At 37.8% G+C, this 26,773-nt stretch overlaps 1 protein-coding gene across 2 annotated transcripts in view; it reads left to right on the top strand.

Annotated features, from left to right (window-relative positions):
• Nucleotides 1-26,773, top strand: part of LOC126353910 (disks large-associated protein 5-like) — a 185,127-nt gene that overhangs the window by 46,646 nt on the left and 111,708 nt on the right. For both annotated transcript variants that reach the window (XM_050003140.1, XM_050003142.1), the window contains exons 2-3: nucleotides 4,848-5,179; nucleotides 8,414-8,513. In XM_050003140.1, coding sequence (XP_049859097.1) covers nucleotides 4,848-5,179; nucleotides 8,414-8,513 — 432 coding nt within the window. The remainder of the gene's footprint in view (nucleotides 1-4,847; nucleotides 5,180-8,413; nucleotides 8,514-26,773) is intronic.

The following is a 26,773-nucleotide window of genomic DNA, read 5'->3' as shown; positions in this document are numbered from 1 at the left end:
AGCCTTTCGAACTAGCCCTTTGGAGATCTTACTCACAGAGGCTGGGGTCCCTCCGTTGCAGATCAGGCACCAACAACAGCTTTTCAAGTATGTTACTTCTCTTAGAAGCAACGCTGAAGAGGAAATTGTAAGTGAAACAAAAAACTTAATTGGATCAGCCAGTAACCTCTACAAAACATCTTGAATTGTAGTGAGTGGTATTGTATACAGATGATTCGTCTGTGATCAATACATACACAGAATAAACTGTGATGTAAACGAAATCTGTAACAATCTGGGAGCTGTGTTTATAAATCCGAACAAGTTCTTAAACAATAAATGCTTGGGTAAAGACGGTCTTCATTTAAATAGGCTAGGATCCAGAATTCTCTGTGAAATGTTCGCTGATACATGTAAAATTCTGAATAATAAGGGAAACTTGTAAGTAATGATGGGGGATGGGAAACAGTGTTTGCTAACAAAAACGGCGAGACCGAAACTGTATCCAAGAAAGAGTAGGCCTATGCCTGAACCCATAAATAAAAACCATGTATAATGCACTTGAATATAAAGGGTCTCAGTGCCGACTTTTCAAACAAAACTCATAAACTTGATGACTTACAAATTATTCTTTCAGAATTGAAAAATATTAAAGTTATCTGTCTCAATGAACATTGGCTTACGTGTGGTAGTATTAAAGTTCTTATTAAAATCAAAAATTTCGAATTAGCTTACAGTTTTTGTAGATGAGAGAAATCATGTGGAGGTTCTTGCATACTTACTAATTCTGACATGAAATATGAAGTAAGGAACGATTTTAATCATTTGAATGAAGAATGTATATTTGGAAGCTGTTGTATCGAGTTAAGGGACCTAAATGTCTTCGTAATTTATATTTACAGAGTACCAGACAAAACTACAATTTAAACTTTCCTGCTCAAATTTAAGTGCCTTCTTGAAAATTTTAATAAAGGAAAAAAGGAAAAATATTATAATAGCTGCGGACTTCAATATTAAAATCATAGCTGACAGCAATGATGTGTCAAAATTCAATGACTTAATAAAAAACTTTGGCTTCAAAGCAAACTTCATGCAACCCACCAGAATAAATGCACAGTCAGCGATCTGTATTGATAATATTTTAACAAATTATGTGTTTGAAGATGTTAATAAATTTTGCTTAGATTTAGGTATCTCTGACCACTCTGCATTATTCATTGTACTACCAAAACTCTCTAAAAGAAATTTCATGTAACAAAAGCCACATGGAAAGGAACTTCAATGAAAAAAACCTAACTATTGTTAGCAATAAGTTAAGAGAGGTTGAATGGCCTTACGACAGCTGTATCTCAAGTAGTAATAACTTTAACAAATTTCTTGGTAGCTTTCTTGAAATATTTAATGAAACTTTTCCACTTAAAACCAAATGTAACAAAACAACTAGGAAGATTAAATGGATAACTCGGAGTAGAAAAATTTCTAGTACCAGAAAGAGGCAACTACATAATGAACTGAAATATAACAAAAACAGACATTTTGCTGTTTATGTGGAACATTATAAAGCCATATTCAAAAAAGTTGTAAAGGCAGCAAAACAAATGGCAAACAATAAGTTTATTTGACAACATAATAGTAAGGCAAAGGCAGTGTGGTCTGTTGTCAAATCAGAGTTAGGTGTTAAAGTCAGTTGTAATGAAATAACTAAGATTAAAGCAGATGATAATGTTGTTGTAAACCCAGCTCAAATATCAGTGTGTTAAATGAATTCTTCATAAATGTAGCAAAGTCAGAATTTGATGTAGCAGGATATCAGAGTAAAGTAAATCCCTTTGGGCTCGACAAAAAAGCTGAGTATCTTACAGATTTTAAAAAAAGTCGCAATAAAGGATGTGAAAAATGTTATATTGTCATTAAAAAATAAAAATTCTGCTTGGTGGGATGGGACACCAAGTAAAGTGATTAAAGCCGTATATGACATAATAGCACCCCCGCTAGCTAAAATAATCAGCCAATCCTTTGAATAGGGGTGCTTTCCTGATGTGTTAAAATATGCCGAAGTGAGACCTCTGTTCAAGAAAGCGTTGAAGGAAGATACGGGAAACTATCGCCCTATTTCTATTCTCCCAATCCTGTCAAAAGTGTTAGAGAAAGTAGCTGCAAATTAGATTATCCGTAAAAAATGATATTATTGTAAGTAACCAATTTGGATTCCAACACGGAAAATACACACTGGATGCCGTAAATAACTTTATTGGGAAGATATGCAAATCATTGGATCAGAGGAATAAAGTTGCAGGTATCTTCTGCAATCTTTCAAAAGCATTTGACTCGGTGAACCATGGCTTGCTTATATACAAATTAAACAAATATGGGATTAAGGACAGAGCTCTGAAATGGCTCACATCATACTTGCACAACAGAAAGCAAAGCGTAAGTGTCACATCAAATGGAGTGAATTATTATTTTAAATGGAGTACAGTAACACAAGGTGTGCCTCAAGGCTCCATTTTGGGGCCAATCCTGTTCCTATTCTATGTAAACGACTTGCCCATAAGTATAAATTCCCTTGCAATTCTGTTTGTGGACGACACTTCTGTTTTAATTGAAGATGATGGAGAAAAAATTCATAGCTCCATTGTGAGCACAATGGGTGCTCTAGAAAACTGGTTCCAGTTAAATGGCTTGAAACTGAACATTGGTTTTGAAATGTACCATATTGGTTTTTGCAAACATTTGAAATGTGTGGATCTTAAAATACACCATCACAATCATCCTATGGAAGAAGTTAACACAGTCAAATTCCTAGGACTAAATGTGGACAACGTAACTGGAGTACACATATTGAGTTCCTATCAAATAAACTAAGCAGTTTTGCATTTGCAATGCAAATACTAGCAAACTCTACTGACATGAGATACATAAAAAATAGCATATCATAGTTATTTTGAATCTGTCAGTAGGTATGGTATCATTTTCTGGGGAAATTAAAGTAGTGTATCTTGAATACTGAAACTACAAAAGAAAATTATAAGATACATGTGTAGTGCAGAACAAACAGAATCTTGTAGCCCATTATTTCGGAACTTGCAAATCGTAACAGTTCCCTCCATATACATTATAATTTCATAAATCTTTATACGCAGCATCCAAAAGTAAAGGAAAATCATTTTAACCACACATACAACACAAGAAATAAAAATAATTTTATGTTACCCACACACCATTTGAAATTATATGATTGAACTCCACAGTATATGGGGATGACAATATATAACAAGCTAATGGGCAAAGATATATTTAATATGAAGCCAAAGAGTCTAAAAATAAGGCTACAGCAGATTCTGTGGGATAAATGCTACTAGCAGAATTCATAGAGGATGACATGATAATTTGAACAAGAGGTAATTAATCGTTAGTCTTTTATTGTCTGTGTAACAAAATTGTATTATTATTATACCATTTGTTAAAATCAGGTGTTGTATGTATATGGTAAAACTTTACCAAAATTATGGCGTGTCTCCTGTACCTGAATAAAATGATTTAGATTATGTACGTTATGAGACTAATAAACCATAATTCATTGCGTTTTGCTTTTGGGGGGTTTCCAACTGCTCCCTAGATAGGGCATCTCGCCAGCCTTTCTTCTTGTGTGCCCCCTCCCGCCTTTCTTCTTTGTTGTCCTGTATCTAGCTTTTGTAGAACTTGAGTTTTTCTTTCCTTGGCTTCTGTGCAGCAGACTATCTCTGATTTACAGTTTTGTTGACCTGTATATTAAAAAAAAAAAGGGGGGGGGGGAGGGGGACCGATGATGATGTAGTAGTTTGGTCCCTTTAATCAACCAACCTAGCTTAGTAAACCTACTCCTGCATTGCTCCCTTGATTTTGTATTTTTAACCCTGTATTCACCTAACCAAAGGTCCTGCTCCTCCTGCAGACAAACTTCAGAAATTGCCACAATATGTAACTTCAACCTATCCATCCCCTATTTTAAATTTTCTAACCTACCTGGCGATTAAGGGATCCAGCATCCCATGCTCTGACCTGACCAACATCTTATTGAGTAGTCCCCGCCTTAAATTTTCTAACCTACCTGCACGATTAAGGGATCCAGCATCCCATGCTCTGACCTGACCAACATCCTATTGAGTAGTCCCCGCCTGGAGATTCAAATGAGACAATTTTATTTCTGGAATATGTTATCCAAGAGGATGTCATCATCATTTAACCATGCAGTTGTACTGCATGCCCTTTTGAAAAATTACAGCTGTGGTACCAGCACGGCAAGGCCAGATCAGTCAGTCATCCAGACTGTTGCCCCTGTTGCCTCTCAAGACACTCCTTCATTGTAGTTGCACCTGCAGTATGGGTATCTGTATCAGAAGCATACAAGCTACCACACCAGTTGCAGGGTTCATGGCTCCTGGAGGGTGGAGGAATGTGTATATCCAGTGTTAAATTTGAGACTTGTTATGTACATGTAAGGTGTCAACTAGTTTTGAGAAGTTGCATAATGATGGAACAATATTAATGCCTTCATTATAAATTAAAGCTTTAGTAGTAAATGCTTCCTTTAATGTAAACTAACTGCAAACTTTAACTTAGAAAGTCCTGTTTTAGTAATAGGTATTTTATGTTCCTTACCAGTAATTTGTTGAAAGGCAGTTGCAATGATTGAAAGTGGTCAGTAAAATCTGTAAAAGTGTATATTTTCCAGATTGATCAGTTTTAGTCTATATTTTTAAATTGTGGCCTGTAAAGTCATTTCTTTAAAAAAAATGGTACAAACAAGTCTTTCCCATAATGTTGACTATCATGTGCTTCAGGCCTGCTGTGAAAGAACTTTTCTTCATGTCTTAGTTCTTTTTCAGCTGTGAAAGATGTTCGTGCGAGACAGCTGGAGGCTTGGAAAAGGACCAGAGAGGAAGCCGAAAAGAAAAATAAAACAAAGAGAAAGCCATTTATTGTGAGTCAAGTTCGTCATAACATTGGATCACCTTACAAAACAAGGTCACCTTTTAGAACGGATGCTCCACTTAAAACAAAGTCATCGAAGAAGCTGGATATTCTACCAGCAAAACCAGCTACCTCTGCTGTACGTGTAACACGGTCTATGAGCAGAACAGCAAAATTAAATCAAACTGCTACTACCCAGAAGAAAAATGAGCTGCCTAAACTTGCACCAAATAATTTTAAATTCAAGGTCAGGATATAATCTGTATTAATGGCTTTACTTAGTTCTTAATATGTGTTTTCTTTCTTTCCCAGTTTTTTTCATCTGTTCAGTGGTATGTTTCTCCGATAACTCAAACTAAAATACCAATTGTACTGTCAGCTTGATATTGTCATATATTTGAAAGTCTCTCCCACACCAACTGTGTTCTTCTGTAGGTTTGTGATGTGGTAGACATTTGTTTGGTGTAATTTTTACCTTGGACAGCTTCCACACCTAAAGAAAATACCACAATTTGTGAAAGTTTGTGGTAGACAGGACTCTAATCCAATATTGGTGGGCACAAATAAAATTAATAAATTGGTCCATTACAAACTTGCAGTATATAAAAATGTCTCATTAGACCCAAAATGCCCTTTTGCACTACTCTTTCAGTTTAATTGTGTATTAGCTCACATTATTAGTCATAAATGTGGACCTCTGCTATGCTCCAATATCCTTTGTTTGCACTATTGTTTGAGATCTGATACAGCTGCCACTCTCATATATCAAAACATATTACATTCATCCATTAGATTACAATTTGATGTAATAATGTTATTCTGTAAGTACAAAAGTTATCCATATCTTAAAGGAAAAATACCTTAATCTTCAAAAATACTACCTCATATTTCTTGCCCTGAATTCATAACAAGACTTCTGTTACTGGTTCTACAAATGTATGTATGTTTGTGCAACTATTTTGTTAGGTGCTGTGTTGTCTATTGCTTCTGATGAAATTATTTTACAGTATCTTTCCTACCCTGTAAAATGTGTGGTTAATAGAGCAAATGTCTCACTCTGAACACTTTCATCCATTTGTATATTGTTCTTAGCATCATCTGGTCTGCTTTATATGTATATATAGACACACACATTAAAGTTTACAGGAATGAACTACTCAGACTCTGCAAGTATTAAAGTGCTAATTTCCTGCAGTGAGAACTCTAAGAAAAATTTTCTAGCATGCGTTACCCTTCACCTCCTGGTACTTGTTAAAAGTCAATGTAAAACACTGTTCCTTTCATGAAACTTGTCCTCCTTAACTTCCTTCAACATATTATCTTTAAACACAGTGATATATGAAATCAATAAAATGCAAATTAACTTGCGGTCTTTCATTTACCTTACAGTGTGCACTATTTCCCCATATTTCTCAGCCTGCAACATCTCTGCCTTCAGTACTGTCACACCGAAGGAAAAAAATAAATATATTTTTTTTAAAACTTCTGTTATGTTAATTAAAGATGTTCAGTTACAGTGGCTGTCCTTGTTTGCTTTATTTTATTCCGAAACAGTCAAAAAGCCTGGTGTACTTTCGTGGCTAAAAGCAAAACTCTGACTGTTAAGTCATCAACTTCCATTTTACATGGTACTCCTGTTTTATTATTGTCTCTGAATGTCCATGTAGACACTCTTAAATGGGAAGTACGGAGTTTCCCCTTGGCAGTCCTTATGGAACTGACAAATATGTAGCGCTTGCTGTGATGTCTGGATTTCTGCTGATTAACTCCACTCATACCACCTCTGAAGAGGAGTAGCATAAAAAAAAACTGAAGTATCAAAACACATGTAAATAACATTGATACATAGGCTTCTTGTACAGTTTTGCCCTTCTCCACAATTTTTAAATTTATTTTATTGACACAGACACAGACGCCACCTTCCTCATTTATAGACAACTAAAGTTCAGAAATTTTCTTACATTTAATGGGTAACAGAAAAGCCCAAAACTGAATTCTACTGAGTTATGTCCCCTTTCTTCTGTCTCCATTAAACAGTGATGCTGCTTGTCTTTCAGAGCTTCACCAGATATGCCATACACATAATCCTCTCATTCAGCAGTATGAGTAACCTGCCCTTCCTCTTTTTCAACTTTCCCCACTCCATAATGTTATCAATTTCGTGTGTGTCTGTTGGCAGTTCTAAACATTTCTCCTGATGAAGGTGAGTAGTGACCAGCATTCTGTCTTGTATTCATTAGTTTCCTCATTTGAATTTTCCTTGGATGAAATTATATGTTTTATTCATTTTTTTTCAATGTATATTTAGATATTTTCGTGTTCAAAGAAGCTACTTTTAATTCTGAAAGAGATATAGGAATGTCTATTAAATGTTGTCTGATACAGTTAAGTATTACTTTTCCATTGTTTTGTGAAACCTGTTCAGCTGTGGCTTTTCCTGTCCTTATTCAGAAGTCCCCTAAAACATTCCTATTTTTTTCCACAAATTTTATATATGGATTTTGTGAAGTTCTTCTTGTAACTGTTGCTGTGTCCATTTCTTGTTGACCTGCCTTGACATTTACAGCAAGTCAGGTAGTCTCCTGTTAATTTGTATCTAGGCATTGTTCTCCTGGTAATATGCATAAAGTTACAAATGTTAATTTCAATTCCTTTATTAAGTTTCAAACTATAGCTAATGCTTGTCTTTATCTATGCCACTTTTGAATATGGAATATGCAATAATTCCATATTCCTGGAACTTTTTTCTTTTAATCACTGCTAATTCAATTTAAATTTTAATTTTTGTTTTAACTCTTGCTGTTTGTTGATTCCCCACACACTCAAAGCTCCAGTATTTAATGTACTTCCAGTACCACATTGTCTGACCTTTTTCTTTGCTTTAGTAGATGTCATTAATCATACCAGCAATTTTTCATTTCTTGAGTATCACAAGTCACATAAATGTCTGATGCGATCATGTACACAACGTGAGAAGAATGGTGGAGGCTGCAACCCTTATGAGCTTCTATAAGACTGCTTCTGTATTATCCTCACAATGGAGTGTTCCCTCTTTCGCCGTTCCGAATGACTGCTACTCAGCTGGATCTGCTGTTGGTGACTTTGCTGTAACTGGCAAGATATCTTTACAAGGCTGTACCAGTTAAGCCAATGGGTCCATGGTTTATTGGAGAGGTGTTACTCCCACTCCCCATATTGTTCTGGCCTGTGACAGGCAGAGCATGTGACTTCCCATATGGGGGCTGGGTTGGTGGTGCTAGCAACAAATGTATTCTGACAAAATTCACTTGCATTTATCAAAGCAATCTGTACATTAATGCAATGAGACCTGTCTTCCAAAATTCACATTGTCAAAATGGACATTACCATTTTGTGTAAAATAAAAATAAAAATTTGTTTAGTTTACAAGGAAATCTGTTAACTATAAATGCATTTTACAGCATTTGTTGCTGTTCTGTATGTGCAAACAATTTTCCTTCAGGCACCCAAAGGCATTGCACCACTCCCCATGTCGAGTCAAAAGCAGAAAACAGATTTGAAGATAACACTAACACCATGTTCTGTGAATGTGGAGAAAATAGGTAAGCCACTAATGATTTTTATAAGTTTATATTCAGCTGTATTTAACTGATACTACAGTAGATAGTTAATTTTTAATTTGTGCTTGTTGTACAAATGGTGATATTTTTCCCCCCGTTAAGATATTGAGCTGTAGAAGTTATGTTTCTCAGGAATTCTACATGTTTTTTGGGTCACTGAATGCAAATTTCATATTTATTGCCATTTGGGAGGTTGGTTTCACACCAAAACATGCAAAAAACTCAAATTTTTCACACTTTCTCAGTTTCTTGATTATATCTTGTAAACCGTATTCTGTGCCCAGGGGTCACCTTCGAAAAACAAGTAGACAAAATTTTCCACTAAATACAGTCAGGTTTGTTTTTCTAATAAGTACTGTTCATACTAGGGCACGCTGAAAAGCAGCAGTATTTTTTGGCCCATCTGTGAAAATGTCGAAAGTGCCCACCCACTCAAAAACATACATGTTGCCCAGAGAAAAAAATTTTGACAGTGTGAAAGAGCATTAGATTTCATTTTTCTTGTTTTGAATAGAAAGATAATATGAAATCTGTATGTAGTACATCCTGTGAAATGAAAGAAAGCGAAGTCCAGGACTAGGTGATCACATAGAGCAGATTGTACATCTGGAAAACTAAGAAGGCATTTAGTGATAAGTATGAATGCAATGGACAGATAAGCTTTATAGTGAACTATGGACGTATGATATCGTTCAGTTCTTTCACTTATCTCTATTCGACTGTTGGTGGTGTGTGTAATGTTTGTTGGGTAGTAGAAGGTCCAGAGGACTCAGTATGTGACAATGGAAGCTTCAGGCAAAGTGTCAGGGACTGTGGAAGTTCCAGGTTGAAAAGTGATATTGCTGTTTTAAAGTGAAAAAAAATTGTAATTGAAGGATTAATATTAAAATTTTATTAGTAAAAATCCATAATGTGGTAAAATATTACATTGATTTAACTTCTTCTGTCACCTCAGCTAGTTCACACAATGGTACTGCAAGGGGCTCGTCCAGCTTATAATTAGTCTTCTATATCAGAATTGTCGTCAGTGTTTGGGCATTGGCTTCAAATTGTGTGCACAGTTAACGCAGAATGGTCTTGCTTGCCTACACGCACACTAACCTTGTCAATCCAGCTGAAGAAACCTCTTGGTAGGAGGGGGTTTTCAGTGTGGTAAAGTTTCCGATCCACTGCTGCACCTGATCAAAAACTTTGCAGTTGTATTGTTGAACTGCAGCTTCAGTGGATGGCATGGAAGCAGTGTTTGCTTATACTTCAGTTTGTTGAGTAGTTTTGTGGTTGGGTGGCTACCACTATAAAAGGGAATTGGAAATATCTGACCAGCAGCCGTTATTTCCTATAGATGGGCTGAAGAATCAGTGGATTCAGTATTGTGCGATTTGAGATCTAGATTTTTGGAGAGGATTTTGAGAAATTTAACCATGCCTTCCTGTAATAACATAGGCGTAGAGTTGCAACCATGCGTTCCATGCAGGAAGAGCATGTGACTAGTGACACTCTTCTCTGCTGCACTTCCTTGGTGATAGAGGAGCTGAGTGGCTGTACTTCTCGTTGGCCGGAGGAAATATACGTTTGGGAGAGCTTAGAGACCCATCATTATGACCTACAATTGTAGGATTTCATAGTCGAGCAGCTGCTCATTAGTCACACATTACGCCAATAAATGACAGGCAATGCCTTGCACGGTGTAAGGAGCATACACATTGGACAATTGAACTGTGGAAAAATACTGTTTGGAGTGATGGATCACAGTACACAATGTGGCGATCCAATGGCAGGTTGTGGGTATACCGAATGCCCGGTAAACATCATCTGCCAGCGTGTGTAGTACCAACAGTAAAATACGGAGGCCGTGGTGTTACGGTGTGCTCATGTTTTTCATGGAGGAGGGTTTGCACCCCCTTGTTGTTTGGTGTGATGCTATCATGGCACAGGCCTACATTGATGTTTTAAGCACCTTATTGCTTCACTCTGTTGAAGAGCAATTCGGAGATGGCAGTTGCATCATTCAACATGATCGGGCACTTGTTTATAATGCGCGGCCCATGGCGAAGTGGTTGCACGACAATAACATACCTGTAATGGACTGATCTGCTCAGTCCTGACCTGAATCCTATAGAACACCTTTGGGAATGCCGACTTCATGTCAGGCCTCACTGACCAACATTGACACCTCTCCTCACTGCAGCAGTCTGTGAAGACTGGGCTGCCATTCCCATGAAACCTTCCAGCACCTGATTGAACTTATGTCTGCGAGAGTGAAAGCTGTCATCAAGGCTGTATGGAATTCCAGCATTACCAATGGAAGGCGCCACGAACTTGTAAGTCATTTTCAGTGAAGTGTTCTAGTACCTTTGGTCACATAATGTATGTTACTGTGTCTAGGTCTTTAGCATAGCAACAGTGTCAAAGTGCTGTAGGTGCGGAGGAAGTACTGCATGATCAGGCATTTTAGATTGTCTCGAGTAGATTTATCAACATGAATCGATTCATATTAAAGATTTCATCCTAAATGTTTGAAAATAACAGTTAAAGCCTAAGCCTCTGTCAGACAGGTAAAACAATAAAAGAGAGGAGGGGGTAATGTCTAAGACCTCCCAAAATTTTACCATGGTTTTTCAGGCATTTAGCTTTACTATAAAATGCTACTTAGTTTTCCAATTATTTTGGTTCTCCAGTTAGACTAACAACAAAGTTTGTTGGATTTTAACTATTAAAGTTGCATATTAATAAGTTTGCAGACAATATTAACTGTAACATTGGAAATTTTGCAAATGATTATTGATAGTGTAGTACTGTCTGAAATGTTATGAGGATCTGACTGGATATTTGTGCAGCTTTTTTTTTCAAAGTTTTAAAGGGAGTGGCAACTCGATTTAAATGTTCAGAAATGTAAAATTGGCCACTATACAAAATAAGAAAACGACTATACTGTAATTGTTACACCCAAATATTTGTGTATGAAATACAGTGGTCACATAGACTCAGTGAATGCAGGTGTCAGACTTGATTGGCAAGATAATGGGAAAAGGCAACAAGTGTATACAGGCAATGCCTTACACAACACTTGGAACCCATTGTAAAACATTACCCTGATGCATGGGATTCATATAGTTTGTGCAGGATAAGATAGCTGATGTGCAGTTACCATCCAAAGTGCTGAGAAAGTTCACTCGTTTGTTTGGGACAGGATGCTAAAGTGTTTGCAACCTTTGAGTCGGTCGGCAATGACAGAATCGAGGCTCATGCCCTGCAATCTTTCTCAAATGATTTTACAGAAACTACTTGGTTGCCATGATTTTACATTAGGTGCAAATTATGTAATATGTTGCTACACATGAAATTTAGTTAACATCTTGAAATTTTCTACATACTTGGGTGGAGGTCTCTGTCACCAATCACAAGAGAATTGATTTGATGCGGCACACTCATTTGCAGTTGTGCCGTGCCAGTGATAAATCCAGAATGAAATATTCACTACACTCCTCATATTTCATAAACTGTTTGAGATTTTTGAAAATGATAGCACACTACTATATGGTTGTGCCAAAGTTCACTATCTACTGTGTTGATACATTTCACCAAAAATGGCTGCAGTTATTTTTAGGGACTGTCGATAGCTGGTGAAATGAGAAATGCTATGGGTTGTGGAACAACATAAGTGAAGACAATATAAGTTTATTTTATATGGAGGAAGTGCATTTCTAATAAGCTACTGACTTTACTTTTTCTCAGTTCTTCACTTAATAAACTACTGTTTGAGTTGTCTCGCATTTGTGTTTACACAACATGTTAGTGGAGTATACAGTGTCATCCCTCTGTGTTTTGCCACAAGAAGCAAATTTTAACATGGCAACTAGAGAAATGTGTAAGTTTCACTCAAAATTCGCTACTCCTGACACTTCTCTGAAAGTTACAAATGGTTAAGAAGCCAAGTGGAAACAAATCGCTGCATTTTGAGTGAAATTTTTTTAGATACTAATCAAAGGAGGGTAACAGATCTTTCTGAATAGTCACCATGCAAGTGTTGGTGTGGAGAGGCTCCACTTAATATTTTAAAAAAACCTGTGAGCGTAGGCTTCAGTTTAGAGCAGCACTTCCCCTACAGTGCCTGCCCACGGGCCCCTACCTCTTTCCCCTTGCTTGCCCTGTCAACTGTGCTTCTATAGGGCACGGCATTTTGCAAAGACAATACTGAATGAATGTAAAAGCATCAATCGAGCAAATACTGGTTAGCCTGAACTGTAGACTGTAATAGATACCAACTATTCCATACAGGCAGAATTAAAGAGTTCTAAGAACAATTAGTGAAGTGAAGAATCTCACAATGCATTACTATCTGCCCTACATTGTACTCCTATCTTGTCTGCAAAGATGAAATTAGACAAATTAGAGCAATATGCATGTAAGCTTTTAAACAATAATTCTTTCTGCACTACAAATTTGAATGGAGGGGAAAGTGACCACAATGTGTGGTTCAGTGGGGAAACACCCTCAGTTATGCACCTAGCAGGTATTTATAGAGTGTGATGCAGATACAAATGTATATTAGTTCCCAAACTCTTTCACTGGCTTCAGTTAGATATTTGTTTACAATTGAGTAAATTAATTACTATCTCTTAAAGCTAAGCCTCTGTGATGTTAACTTTCACTGAAGTACTGCTTGGGAATAAAGGCCAATTCACACAGACCGTTACAGCACCATCTCGTGAGGGTGTAGTCGCACAGTGCTTCATGTCACAGCAAATCAGTTCAAATCGTGATCACAGCTCTCATGGCTGACCAGTTCACAGTCTAATGAATAACAAAGAATAAATAGTAAAAACGTAGACCAAAAACTGATATCGACCACGGAAACCACAAACTAATGAATGCATGATGAAACGGAGATTGGAGGATGACAGCATGGCTGTGTATCAGAAGGAAATAAGCCTGGAATCATGTGAAGGGCAATGAACAAAGATGTGATCCATCAAAACTTTGTTCCTGAGAAACCTTGAGGGTGCTCTGATGTGATGGCCAGTGTGAATGCCGCCGTATGGAATAAGTTAAAACATGTTTCGATGCGCCAAGACATGACGGCCAGTGTGAATGAGCCTTAAGAAGTATGCATTGCATGTAACACAAACATGATCTATACATGCAACATAGCTCTTAAGATCTGTTAGTAGCATCTCTCTGTAATGGGCAACAACATTGAATACATAAACAGTCTAGAATGGAATTAATACTGTGTATATTAACAAGTCCATCTAATGTAATCCATCTCTCAGTGCAACAGCAGATTTTGACACATTTAGCATTACATTTGAGGAAGTAACATAAAATTCATGTAACACAAACCAGACCAGTTCTTGTACCACAAAAAGGGCAAATAATGTGTCAGATCATATAACAATACCATAAACTGGGTATACTTTGACCATCATGGTTACTGACCATCATGGTTACTGACCATTCGTAGACCAAAACTTTTACAGCTCTGCTGGCTCTCAGTTGAACCTTACCACTTAACAGTACATACTAAACATCAATCAGTATATACTAGACAGTGCCATGTAGGGCCAATTAATCCATCCTCCCGAAAAAGTGTTTTAAAATCTGGTTGTGAAAAATCTACCGATGTCATTTAACTGGAAAGCCATCAGTCTTTCAAACTATATAATGTATGTTCCACAATTAATCCACAAAACGACCATTGATCAGTTTTTTGTTCACATGTGTATATCTGGCAGTAATTTAAGATTTCAGAGGTCATGTGCGCAGATTTGTTTCGGTGTTACTTTGACCACCAACCATACTTAATTCAGGATTACAGATACACAATTTAATAGACAGCATTGAGGCCAATGACAGTGTGTAATTGAGGAAGACAGACATTGAGTGCTGCTATATAGACAAGTTCTCATTTTGTAATTGTCAATGGGCCTGCAACTAAGAAAACTCCAAATCATGGGATAGCAATAGGCACTTGAACAGATGTCACTAGTATCATGTACACAAGATATAAAAAGGCAGTACTTGACAGGGCTGTCATTTGTATTCAGATGATTTATGTGAAATGATTTCCAATGTGATTAGGGCTGCATAATGGGAATTAAGACTTTGAATGCTGGTTGGTATTGGGAGCTAGTCGCATGGGACTGTCCATTTCAGAAATCGTTACAGAATTCGATATTCACAGATCCACAATATCAAGAGTGTGGCAAAAATAACAAATTTTAGGCATTACCTCTCACCATGGACAACGCAATGCCAGCAGTGTTCACTTAATGACAGAGAGCAGTAGCATTTGTGTAGAGTTGACAGTGCTGACAGACAAGCAACTCTGCATGAAATAACTACAGAAATCAATGTTTGACGTATGACGAACAGATCCATTAGAACAGTCCAGCAAAATTTGGGTTAATAGGCTATGGCAGCAGACTAGAGTGCCTTTGCTAACATCATGAAATCGCCAGCAGTGCCTCTCATGGGCTCATGACCAAATTGGTTGGACCCTAGACAGCTGGAAAAAAATGACCTGGTAATATGAACCCAGATTTCAGTTGGTAAAAGCTGATGCTATAGGCCCAAGTTGTCTGAAAGGTATTGGGAAAGCTGGTGGTGATTTCATAATGGTGTAGGCTGTGTTTACACTGAATGGACTGAGCCATTGACTCTAAATGGTTAGGGTTGGCTACTCTGAGGACGTTTGCAGCCATTCATGGACTTCATGTCCCCAGACTATGATGGAATTTTCACTGGATCATAATCATTTGCAATTGGTATGAAAAAAACGTTCTGAGCAGTTTGAACAAATGATTTGGTTACCCAAATCACGCAACACGAATCCCATCGAACGTCTTTGGGACATAATTGATTAGTCCATGCACAAACTCCTGCACCGACAAGAGTTTTGTAATTATGGATGGCTAAAGAGGCAGCATCAATCAGTGTTTGTGTAGGAGACTTCCAACAACTTGCTCAGTCCATAAAAGTTGCTGCAACATGCTGGGCAAAACGAGGTCGGACACTGTATTAAGAGATATCCCATGATTTTGGTCACATCAGTGTGTATTCCTCAAATTATAAGCTAAACCCGAATCACTGCCTGAAACAACAGGTTATAACATCAAATATCTCCTGAAACAAAGAATTAAGTTTGTTTGGCGACAAGTGCCAGATATTGACTCAATAAATTGAGAATAGATAATCAAACAATGGAAAATCCTGAATGGAATGTAACAGTATTATAAAAAGGAAAGTTACTACTCACTGTATAGTGGAGATGTTGAGTGGCAGGTAGCTAGAACAAAAAGACTGTCACAAGTAAAGCTTTCAGCCAGTAAGGCCTTTGTCAAAACACGCGCACTCGCACACACATTCATGCAAATGCAACTCACGCGCTCGACTGCAGTCTCGGGTAATTCTAGCCACTGTGAGCAGCAGTACTAGGTCATGATGAGAGTTGTGACTGGGTTCTTAGATCTAACTGCACTGGAGGTTTGAAAACGAGGATTTAGATTTAAAATGGATGAAGTTGAATATATGCTCAACTAAGCTTGGAGCTATGTTTGTGGTGTTCCATCCCAATACCTTTTTGCCAATGAAAATAATCAGTTTTTGACAATATAATGTAATTGTGTAGATTTAAAAAATCTACTCCCCAAGTGGCAGAAAGAGAACACACATATAAAACGGTTTCACTTTGGCAAGCTCTCTCAGCCAGTGGCTCCTTCTTCCGGCAGAAGGGTTGAAGGGAAAGGAAGAGAGATGAAGGGAAAGGAACTGGAGAGTTTTAGGAAAAGGCATAGAGTTCGGATAAAAACCTGAATCGGAGGAGAGTTAATGGGTGGGACAAGAAGTCTGGTAAGTGTCCCCCAAAACTGAGTGTTCTGCCTGACTTTTCCTAACTCTATTCCTTTTTCTAAAAAACTCCAGTTCCTTTCCCTTCATCCCTCTTCATTCCCCTTGAACTATTCTGCTGGAAGGAGGAGCCACTGGCTCCAAAAGTTTGGATAAGTAACACTTTTATTTGTGTGTTCTCCTACTGCCACTTGATGAGTAGATTTTTATTTTTTTAACTAATTGTTTTTTGTAATTTTAATGATGGTTTGTGCTGTTCAATTTATGTACAATTCTAGGTTTTTCTCTTGTGAAGTTTAATAAATCACTTCAAGAAAACTTTAGCTCAGTGTATTTATTTCTGGGTTCGCAAAGTTTCATTTTGTTTTTGAAGTACTGGCCACAAGTGAAATGGTGGTTGACAGTTGTGGAAGTATCCCCAAATCCATTCTAATTTTGATCACCAACAATTTTTTTCCATTACTTCCTGTATGTACTAACTAGTAAAACACGGTTTTCTAAAATGTAATTGTTTCATACAAGCCTCAATGTTCAGTAACATAGATTTCACAAGATTTAATCATGATAATCGCATTTGAACCTGAAAATCAAAGTATAACCTGTACTCGATAATGAAAACTCCTGAAGGGGGAAAATCATGTAAAATAAGAGAAAGGCAATCACTTGCCTATACAGGACTTGTGTGCAAGGCACAAAACATTCAGTAGACAACAGTTAATATGCAGCTGTCGTCAACCTAAAAGTTGATTTTAATCTGATGGCCTCAGCTACCACTGAATTGAGATATCCTAGCTTGAACAGCTAGAGGTAAGTTTCATCCCCATTCATATTAAATGCAATTTCAGTTTCCAAAATTCTGCATTGGATAATTTGTTTCGATGTCTTGTAATGAAATCTTGTTAGTCATAAAAAAATTCTTCAGCAAAGTAGGCATGTCCACATGTGTACATTTGCATGCACTCTCTTTTACATAAAACCTGCCAATCTACCACAAAGCACAACACCGCACTGATCACAACATGGAACAAATATTATATTTGCTCTGATAATTTTGTAAGTGTGAACATCTGCACAAACTGAAAACACTACAGCCTGTTGCAGTTCCTAAAAGAAGTCTTGTCTTCGGTTTGAGCTGTTGTGCAACATCTGCACCCCCTAGTCCGGCAATAAACCATGTGTTGTCTGGGTATTCAAAATGGTATCATTGGTGGTAGATTCAGACTGCTTCAGAGACACCTGTATAGTGAAGAAGCTTGAAATTTGCAAAGTACACATGTATGACCCAAACAGTTTCCTGAATAAAGCTTGAGAGAAGACTCAGTGTGTAAAGGTATTAAAGAATTTCTTCTAGCAGTCAGCAGTTCCTATAAATAAAAGGAAAAACAAGAACCATGAGTTTGCTGGTCCTCACTGCAATTAGAACTGATAACTCACATTGCTCTTTCATCGCAAAGCACTCTTAAGAGACTGTCAGCAGCAGGTCTCCCTCATTGCAATAATGGTCCCTGAGCTTCAAAAACACAACACTAAAGATAGTAACAGTTGTTACTTACTTGAAGAATGGAATTCCTGGCATCAAAAAATTAAATTTGATGTGCCTAATCTAAGATGAAGATTAATAGCATGGGCCATTGAGGTGGAAAGGAAGTAGAAAATTAACTCAGTGGAACAGTTAAGGACCACACTCGAAATTAAATGCACATTGACAGAGTACCAGATGTTTGAAACGGTGTTGCCAATTCTTAGTTGTACTGGAGGCAACTGTGTAATGAAATGCTTGTCGTGCTCCTTTCATATGGGTTGTCAGAGGAGAGGCAAGTGCCCGTGTGCTCATGCTGTTGGTTTCTATGCTACGCTATTTCAAGATAGACCTAAACATTAGGAACTCTCTCTATGAGGTGTTCAGTTCAATTTAAGCCAGAATTTCACATCTTTTGAAGCTTTCTGGTGTGAAAGGGGGCTGTTAACAGCAGTGTTATACAATTTCAGTATAGAGATAGCAAACTTAGAGGTATTAGTTTTTTACCCACGCATCAAACGGCATTTGAAAGACTGAGGTACTTCTATAACTTTCCATCACCATTTTAAGTTACATGTAAAAAGAATTTCACAACTACCATCAAAATGCTGACATATGTTGATGGTTATGGAAGCTACGAGAAACACAGGTAACTAATTACTCAATGCCATGGAGGAGTCAATTTGCAAATTATGTTCAATAGCACAGAAACTAAACTGTAAATGTGGGCACTGTGCAATTCTGTGTAATCAAATTTTAACTTCAGACATTTATACGTACAATGTATACTAGCAGGCCTGTTCACCGCTTTCATAATGTTGCAGCCTTATTTCATTTGTAAATGAAGGAAAGAATACAAATCTGTGTCACTTTAGAATGTTCCAAGCAAACCTTCTGTGTCTTGTTGCTTAGTATTTGTAAAGCAGACCACTATGTCTGCTCTCATGAGGTTCTGGATGAGGACTGCTGGAAGTCCTATGTATTAAACAATAGAAAATCTGGAATGTAACAAAATTATGGGATGGAAAGTTGCTACTCACCATGTAGCACATATGCCGAGTCGCATTTAGGCAAAACAAAGAGACTGTCACAAATAAATAAAGCTTTCAGCCATTAAGGTTTTCGTTAACACATACACACCACAGTCTCAGGCAACTGAAACCACACTGTGAGCAGCAATACCAGTGCATGAAGGGAGTGGTGAATGGGAAGGTGTAAGGAGGAGGCTGGGGTGGGGAGGGGGGGGGGGGGACAGTGACATGCTACAGGTTAGGCAGAGGGCATGTGAAAGGTGGGGAGGGGGAAATAGCAGAAATGGAGAGAAATAAAAAGATTGAGTGTGATGGTGGATTGACAGCTGTGTAGTGCTCAGGCAAGGAGGGTTATGGGAGCATAGGAGGTATTGCAGGTTGAGTTCTCACATGCGCACTTCAGAAAAGCTGGTGTTGGTGGGAATGATCTTTATGGCGCAGGCTGTGAAGCCGTCATTGATATGGAGGATGTCATGTTTGGCAGTGTTTTAGGCAACAGGGTGGACCACTTGTTTCTTGGTGGCCTTTCATGTGGACAGACAGCTTGTTTATTGTCATACCCATATAGAATGCAGCACAATGGTTGCAGCCTAGCTTGTAGATCACATAACTGGTTTCACAGGCAGCCCTGCCTTCGATGGAATAGGTGACATTAGTTAACCAGATTGGAGTAGGTGGCCGTGAGAGGATGTACAGGACAGGTCTTGCATCTAGGTCTATTGCAGGGGTATGAGCCATGAGGTAAGGGGTTCGGAGCAAGGGTTGTGTAAGGATGGACGAGTATATTGTGTAGGTTCAGTGGATAGTGGAATACCACTGCGGGAGGGGTGAGAAGGATAGTTGGCAGGAAATTTCTCATTTCAGGGCGTGACGAAAAGTCATCAAAACCGCGGTACCACCCGTGACTGGAGCAACTGAATTACATTTTCCACCGAGTTACGAGGACAATGCTCCTCTGCAGCTGGATGGTGGGACTCTGGGAGGTGGTAGGAGACTGTTTGTACAGTGGAAAAAAATACTGTGTAATTGCTGTGTTGCCAAACCTAGAGTTTAAGGTCATAATTGGAAGAGTGGTTTCAGATTGTATAATACTTTGATGTGTGCAGTAGACAGAAAAATCAGTCTTGCACGTGGAAGGGTGTGGTGTCAGGGATGGAGATCGGAGTACTACATTAATTGTGATGCAGTTTCAGGTGGTGGTTATCTGATGATTGTAGCCATAGTTCACGATATTTTGTCCTCAGGAATCGGACAAGATTAATTTAAAATGGCATCAAGTTTTGTAATGGTGAATAGCCAGATTGTTAAGCTGGCTTGTGTGGAGTCTTGTTTGATAAGGTATGCAATATTTCAATTTTTATGTTTTTGTGGGTGCCGAAACATATTCATATATGTTACCGAAAATAGAGGAGAAGTCTGTTGAATTTCAGCCTCCGTTTCATGTCTGAAGACTCTAATTTACTATGTTTAGTCGAAGTGACAGTTAGCCTCTTTCTGTGCACAGAGATACATGAAAGATACCAATCATTTTTTGTGGGCAGATATTATCTGTGAACTTTACACTCTCACTTGCTCAGTATGTTGCATTCATCAATGGTGACTGTGACTGCTGCCACCTCATACTGCCTTGTTAGTGCAATTGCTCATGGTCCGGCACTTGGAGCACAGTTGAGTACCTTACTGATGTCAGAAGGTCAGCGAAATGAGTTTGCCTTTCAATGTAATGACAATTAAATGCAGGGTGGGGAGGCGTTCTCCACGCAGTGCTCATGATGAAAGAACAATATTGCTATGGCATCTAATACCGTAAAATAGTGTTGCTATAAATACATTTGCATGCGCTTACGGCATATTAAATATGAAATAAATTGTGCAGAGTGGGACAAATAAGTGGCCCAGAGAACAGAGTTTCAGGGTGCAAAGAAACTACAGCAGAGGAAGGAAAATACAGTGCTAACCTGACTGTAGCAGATGTTGAAAGTGACTACTATTAGACTCTTGAGCACTTTTGGGCCCTCGTAAGAAAGTTTCTGAAAGTGGATCGAAGCTGGACTGCGGGAATTGCTGCAATCTCATCCGAAATGTTCTGTAAGTACTGTTGTGATACATCTTGGACTTGAGGGCTTCTCACACAAAGTAATTGCACACTGACATATCACGAGACCTGGGTGGCCAGCTAGATTTATAACCAGTCTGACCTCTGCTGATAACTGGCAGGCATGAAGATTGTGTAAATGTGCTCAAAGAGGCTGGTATGGATAGGATAGTGGGCATACATGCAGTGTGCGAATCAAGGGGTGTGGTTATGTGTGTACATTCATGTCCAAACGTATCCAATTGTCTACGCCACTTTTATTTGCCCCACCTTGTATTTTATTTCTTTGTCATTTATTTCGTAATCACCTTATTGAAAGCAGTTTTCAGCTGTTATCAAAAGTGAAAGTAGGGGAGGAATAAACAAAACAGTGGAGAAACAAATTTGTTTAGGACTGGTTATCGAACTCGTGCACCACTGTATACAAGCATGGGACCTTACATACATCTGTTGCACAATTTTAATGGATGGGAAAATAATCTTGTCTACTTTCCAAGGGTGGTATCACCTGATTGGAGGCCCAGCTGTACTATTGGCTTTAGGGTGGGATACTTGACACCTCAAAGTACACTGCTGTTTAATGCACTCTCTGATCCCTATACCTGACTGTGCATGCTTTCATTGTCAGACTGGCTGGCTGAAAAGAGCATGAATGAAACGTGATCAGTGAAGATGGATCTAGCCTCCCACACCCCGTTTCTCAGATGCAGTATAATTCAGCCATGCCAGGCAGTAAGTGAATATTTTTGTCACATTGGACATATTTTAATTATTCATGTTAACAATACTGCACAGTTAGATCTTGAGCTCTGACAGTTGTTTTGTGATGGTGTAAAATGGTAGGTACCTTATGAGAAAGGCGATATCACAAAGTGATGTAAAGTATGTTTTACCTTATGTTTAACTTTAAAAGAATATGAACTGTATTAAAATCTGTCAAGACAGTTGACATTACAATGTACAAGTTGTTACCGATTCTTACAAGCTTCTAAGATACTTAACGGTTTAGTAAAAACAAATGGATAACAGGAGAAATTGATTGGTTCATTACCCCAGACAAACTGGGGCTTAAAAGAGGAAGTAGAGAAGTAATTGGTGTAGTGTGTGCTGCTTGTTAAGACGACAAATGAAGAGATGTGCATATCTCTCCTTCATTGATTTTAAACTGACGGGAACTGGGACATAGAATTTTACTGGTATAAAAAATTAGATGGATTGAGTATGGAAGACATGTTAAAATTCGTGAATAAATCGGAGCCCAATAATGATTATAAAATAGGAAATAAGTAAAGCATGGGTATCATTTGCCTACATATAAATATACAGTGAAGAATCCATATACATGATGAAGCAAGAAACAAGCTCATATTGAGTGGTGAAGATACACTGGTTCACGTTAACAAATTACTTTCTAATAGTTCCAGATTTAGAAAAAAAATGAATAAAATATTGCAGATAGCATCAGAGAAACTGTAAAAGAAAAAATAAATTGGAATGAAGGAAGAAAAAAACCTAGTGCCAATGAGAAAAAATAATAAAAAGATAAAGATAGAAATAAAACAGAGGGCACTAAAAGTAATAAAGTATAACAGTTCAACATTTTCAGGAGTAGATTTACAGAGAATAATATGTGTTTTAAAAGTGGACAGAATTGTAAGGATAGAAAAAGGAAGGAGGAAAATGAGATATGTAAGTTAGGTTCTTTACAAATATATGAAAGAAGCTATGAGGATGCCCAAGAAAGATGTACTTCACGAACATGAACAGCAGAACAAGATTCCAATGTTGTGGAGAGATCTAAAGAGCAAGAATCATGGAAGAATAGTTCCTCCAACAAGGTGAATAATTCATCGGAAAAACTGAAAGTACTTGTAACTGTTTCTGACACTCATACCTGCAGAACACACATTTCCCTGTGGATACATCATTTCAACACTAGACTTGTTACTTGAGTAAAGTTCATTAATATGGACTTCTCCATCGAGATTTCAGTTTATTCTCCAGAGAGGACGTGCTCTACAAGCTGAGGTAGAGCTCCTTACCGCAACAGAGAACCGTCCACTTCTTTGCCTTCCATGGAGACAGTGCGATTGGAAGTGTTCTCCCCCTTGGGTGGTACACCTAATAACTACGAACCCATTGGCTTGTTGCATCCAGCCCAATAGTCTTAAAATGTTTGGTTGTTTGTAAGTGCCAGGAGAGCTCGCACAATCATGTGGTTCCTGCTTTGTCCTCTATAAGCATAGGAGTTCATAATATCCTTGGACAGGTCGTTATTGATGCAGTGTGCAATGGAAGATGCTACCTTATTTGGCCCTTCTTCACTTGGCATACAGTATACATGTATAAATGATCAACTTCAGTCTTCTTGTTGTAAATTTCAAGTACATTAAGTGTCAACTGACGTAAGTAAAATAGCTCCTGTATTGTAGCAACTGTCAGACTTAATATTTTGCATGTAGTCAAAGGTGAACACCGAGAGATTATACACTTCTTTGCACATAGGTGTTGATCTTTACAGAGCATTGTATAACTGTTTTGCTCTTCTCTTATGTACTGTAATTCTGCTTCAGCTACTTTTCTGGCCACATTGAGGAAATGTGAAGAATCTTGCAGGTACGACCGGTATCTAGTTGCAGCTGTCCAAATTTTAAATCAAAGTATTCTGTAAAACATTTTGAAAGTATTAATAATTCCATTTAATGTATAGGTGGTTGACTTTGGAAAGATCAACCATGATTTTCACAGGCAGCCTTCTATGACTCTTTCCCGGAGTAGTGATACTGTTTTGTTGGAAATGGTTCAATATGATAGTGGATATGCATTTTTGTGTCGACAGATTTCACGTTTATGGTAACATTTCTCCTAATGTTGATCTCTTGGAGATTTACCAGAAAAAAGTATTCCGTTTTATGCCGAATTCTTCCATCTCAGTTACAACCGTGTAGACTAAGAGAAGCTTTCTGACACACTTCCTTTCTTGGTTCGTTGGTGATAATATGGTAGGTGAAGCTAAGGCTATACTCCAACAAACTGTTTCCTTTCACAAGATGTTTCCTCTGCCCAAGCTGACACACTATTAATGCTTGCAAATAGAGGGCTTGCTTGTCCTTGTTTTTCAAACTGTTACATCTGATTTGCTTTCTTGTACCTCTTCTACATCATGGAAATATTCTTTTTTACAGCTGTATCTTGGTCAAGTTTGTCAGGCTGCAGCAATTTTACTACTGTTGTCCTTATATTCTTTTCCCTCCACACAACACTGTTTAATTATTTCACTTCTACAACAACCTGCATTTTTAACAGTTTTCAACTGATTCCTCTTGTTTTTGCCGTATGCAATTTATGAAACATATAGTAACATAAAGAATAAAAGTATTTTACTGTCTTTACTTGCAACACAAAGAAATAAACAGTTTATAACAACCAAAGAGCACACTGCATTGTGAACGATGGTACCAACATGAAGTATAAAAGCAGTGGTAGTCCTGGACATGTAAACTTTCTAAAATTAATCAGATCCGTTGCACTCTGTTGTGCTGCAGGAAAACATTGGAATATTATACTTTCTACGTAGAATGACAGAACTTGACTAGGAGAAGCAGATAAGAATAAAAACTGATTTTTGAAAAAAAATTAACTTACATTGTTTCTGAAGTTACTGATCCAGGTACCAGGATGACTCAGGACTGGACCTTATCCAGATAATCAAATGGGTAATTGGCTAAATGTGAAAATGTGTCATTTCCTTCAAAGCTAAATTCGTGTATGCTGCCATATTAATTTAATGACTACAAAACAATGTTGTTAAGTTTGCGTGCAGTATGGTACACTACTGTACTGTACCTACATACATTGTCAGTTCTTGAATATATTGGTCATAGTTAGTTGTTCTGCTTTCTTAACCCTTTTCATGCAGCTAGGTGTCGCATATGTTTGATGAGTAGCTGTATAGTCATACTTCTGCTGCTCCATCTATGTTAGAACTGTCTCAAGACACACAAACACCTCACTGAACCAGATTTGAGCATGTGTTTCTTCTCTCACACTTTAAATTCTCAGTGACGATGAAATCATTTGAAGTCAAGGGTCTGAAGAATCACTTGCCTATGTCCTCTGCACTGCAGTTGGAAGGTCCAGGAAGTCTCAAAGATCTTCCTTATGCACTCGAGTGGTAGTTCATCCTCTGCCACTTGTCTTCCTTCCTCTTCATTTTCATGGGTCTTCTTTTGATCTCTTTCTGTACCTCATCTTCGGTTGAAATGCCTTTAGATTTGTTCGGAGCTCTTTTATATGTAGCTGTCTGCGCCAAATTCCATTTTCCTCTACTCGTCTAAGAGCAGTAACTTAAATTCAATTTTTGGTGATGAGACAAAATGCCCTCTCATTTCCATCCTCTATTAAAAGCATCTTCAACAATTCTAATGCTACTGTAAGTTTTGGTAACTAATTAGCCTGTTGGCTGCTGCAGACTTTTTGTGCTCGGCAGCAGGAAGAGAGTTTTGAGACATCCATTTTCTGTCAAGAAGACATCCTGGGTAGGTGGATTGTCCAGAACTAACATCACCTTACTGGCTTCTTTTCCTATGATGTCTTGGTATTTTTTTATGTCACATTTGAAAATTGAATCACACCATTCACAAAACAAAGTAACGATCACGTAGGCATTTGGTTGGTTTTTGTAAAAGGTGGGAAGGTTCTTAATGTTTCTGGAAGCCTGAGGTTTTTTCATTTTCCTATCAATAGAAGGGGTAATATTATGATTTCCCCCAGAGCTAGTACAGTTCAGCACTGTAACATGGTCTTCAGTAACATTTTGGCCAGGAGCACTACTTACCTTTTAGAAGCAAAAGTTGTTTCAGGCAAAGTCTTCCAAATAAGACCGCTCTCATCTGTGTTGTATAAAAATTCATGGTCATAAAATTCTGCTTCAATTTCGAATTTTTTAATAAAATTGTCTGTTGCTTTCAGGTTTACTGATAGTTTTTCACCGCTTAAAACCAATTCGCAAAAACAATGCCTTGCCTTGAAATTCTGTATCCAGTCATTGCTTGCTTTAAATGAAAACAAATCGTTGATTTTTCTTGGCTAAAAGGTTTGCTTTCCTGCAATCAATCGACCATGAAAGAGGATTTCCAATGCTCACTGCTGCAAAAGCCACCTGGATATGGTCTCTGCAAGGTATTTGTTTTCTGCTGTTTTCATTGCTTTCCCTGATGAACACCCATCTTCATTCTCAAGAACAGGCACTAATTCAAAATTTCACTTCTTTTGTCTGAAATTGTCGCTATTCCCACACCAAATATCTCTGCTAATTGCTTACCATTCACACTTTTGTCTCATTGTTCAAGGACTTTTATTTTGTCTGCCAGTGCTAAGACAGCGTGTTTCCTTTCAGAAAACACGCGCTGCACAGTGCATTAAAACATGTGCACAAAACAAACAGAAGACACAAACTACAGCAACAAATTAGTGTGTACTGACCAGCACAATATATAATAAAGAAACCTACTCTGTATACTGTAATAACTACTGAATGATACCAATAACTTTAGTCATACAGTACAGATGTCTTTTTCCTCAAACTGATCCAGATAATTGGTGATCCAGGCTGTTCAGTGTTCAGATAACAAGAGTTATGCTATAATTATTATTTGTTCACTAAAAGAGTTTTCCTGTTTTTGAAACTTCCTGGCAGATTAAAACTGTGTGCCCGACCGAGACTCGAACTCGGGACCTTTGCCTTTCG

This window comes from Schistocerca gregaria, chromosome 3 (genome assembly GCF_023897955.1).
Source record: "Schistocerca gregaria isolate iqSchGreg1 chromosome 3, iqSchGreg1.2, whole genome shotgun sequence".
In the NCBI taxonomy this organism is placed as follows: Eukaryota; Metazoa; Arthropoda; class Insecta; order Orthoptera; family Acrididae; genus Schistocerca; species Schistocerca gregaria.
Note: the sequence above shows the minus strand (reverse complement) of the source record. Positions and strands in the feature narration are given on the sequence as shown.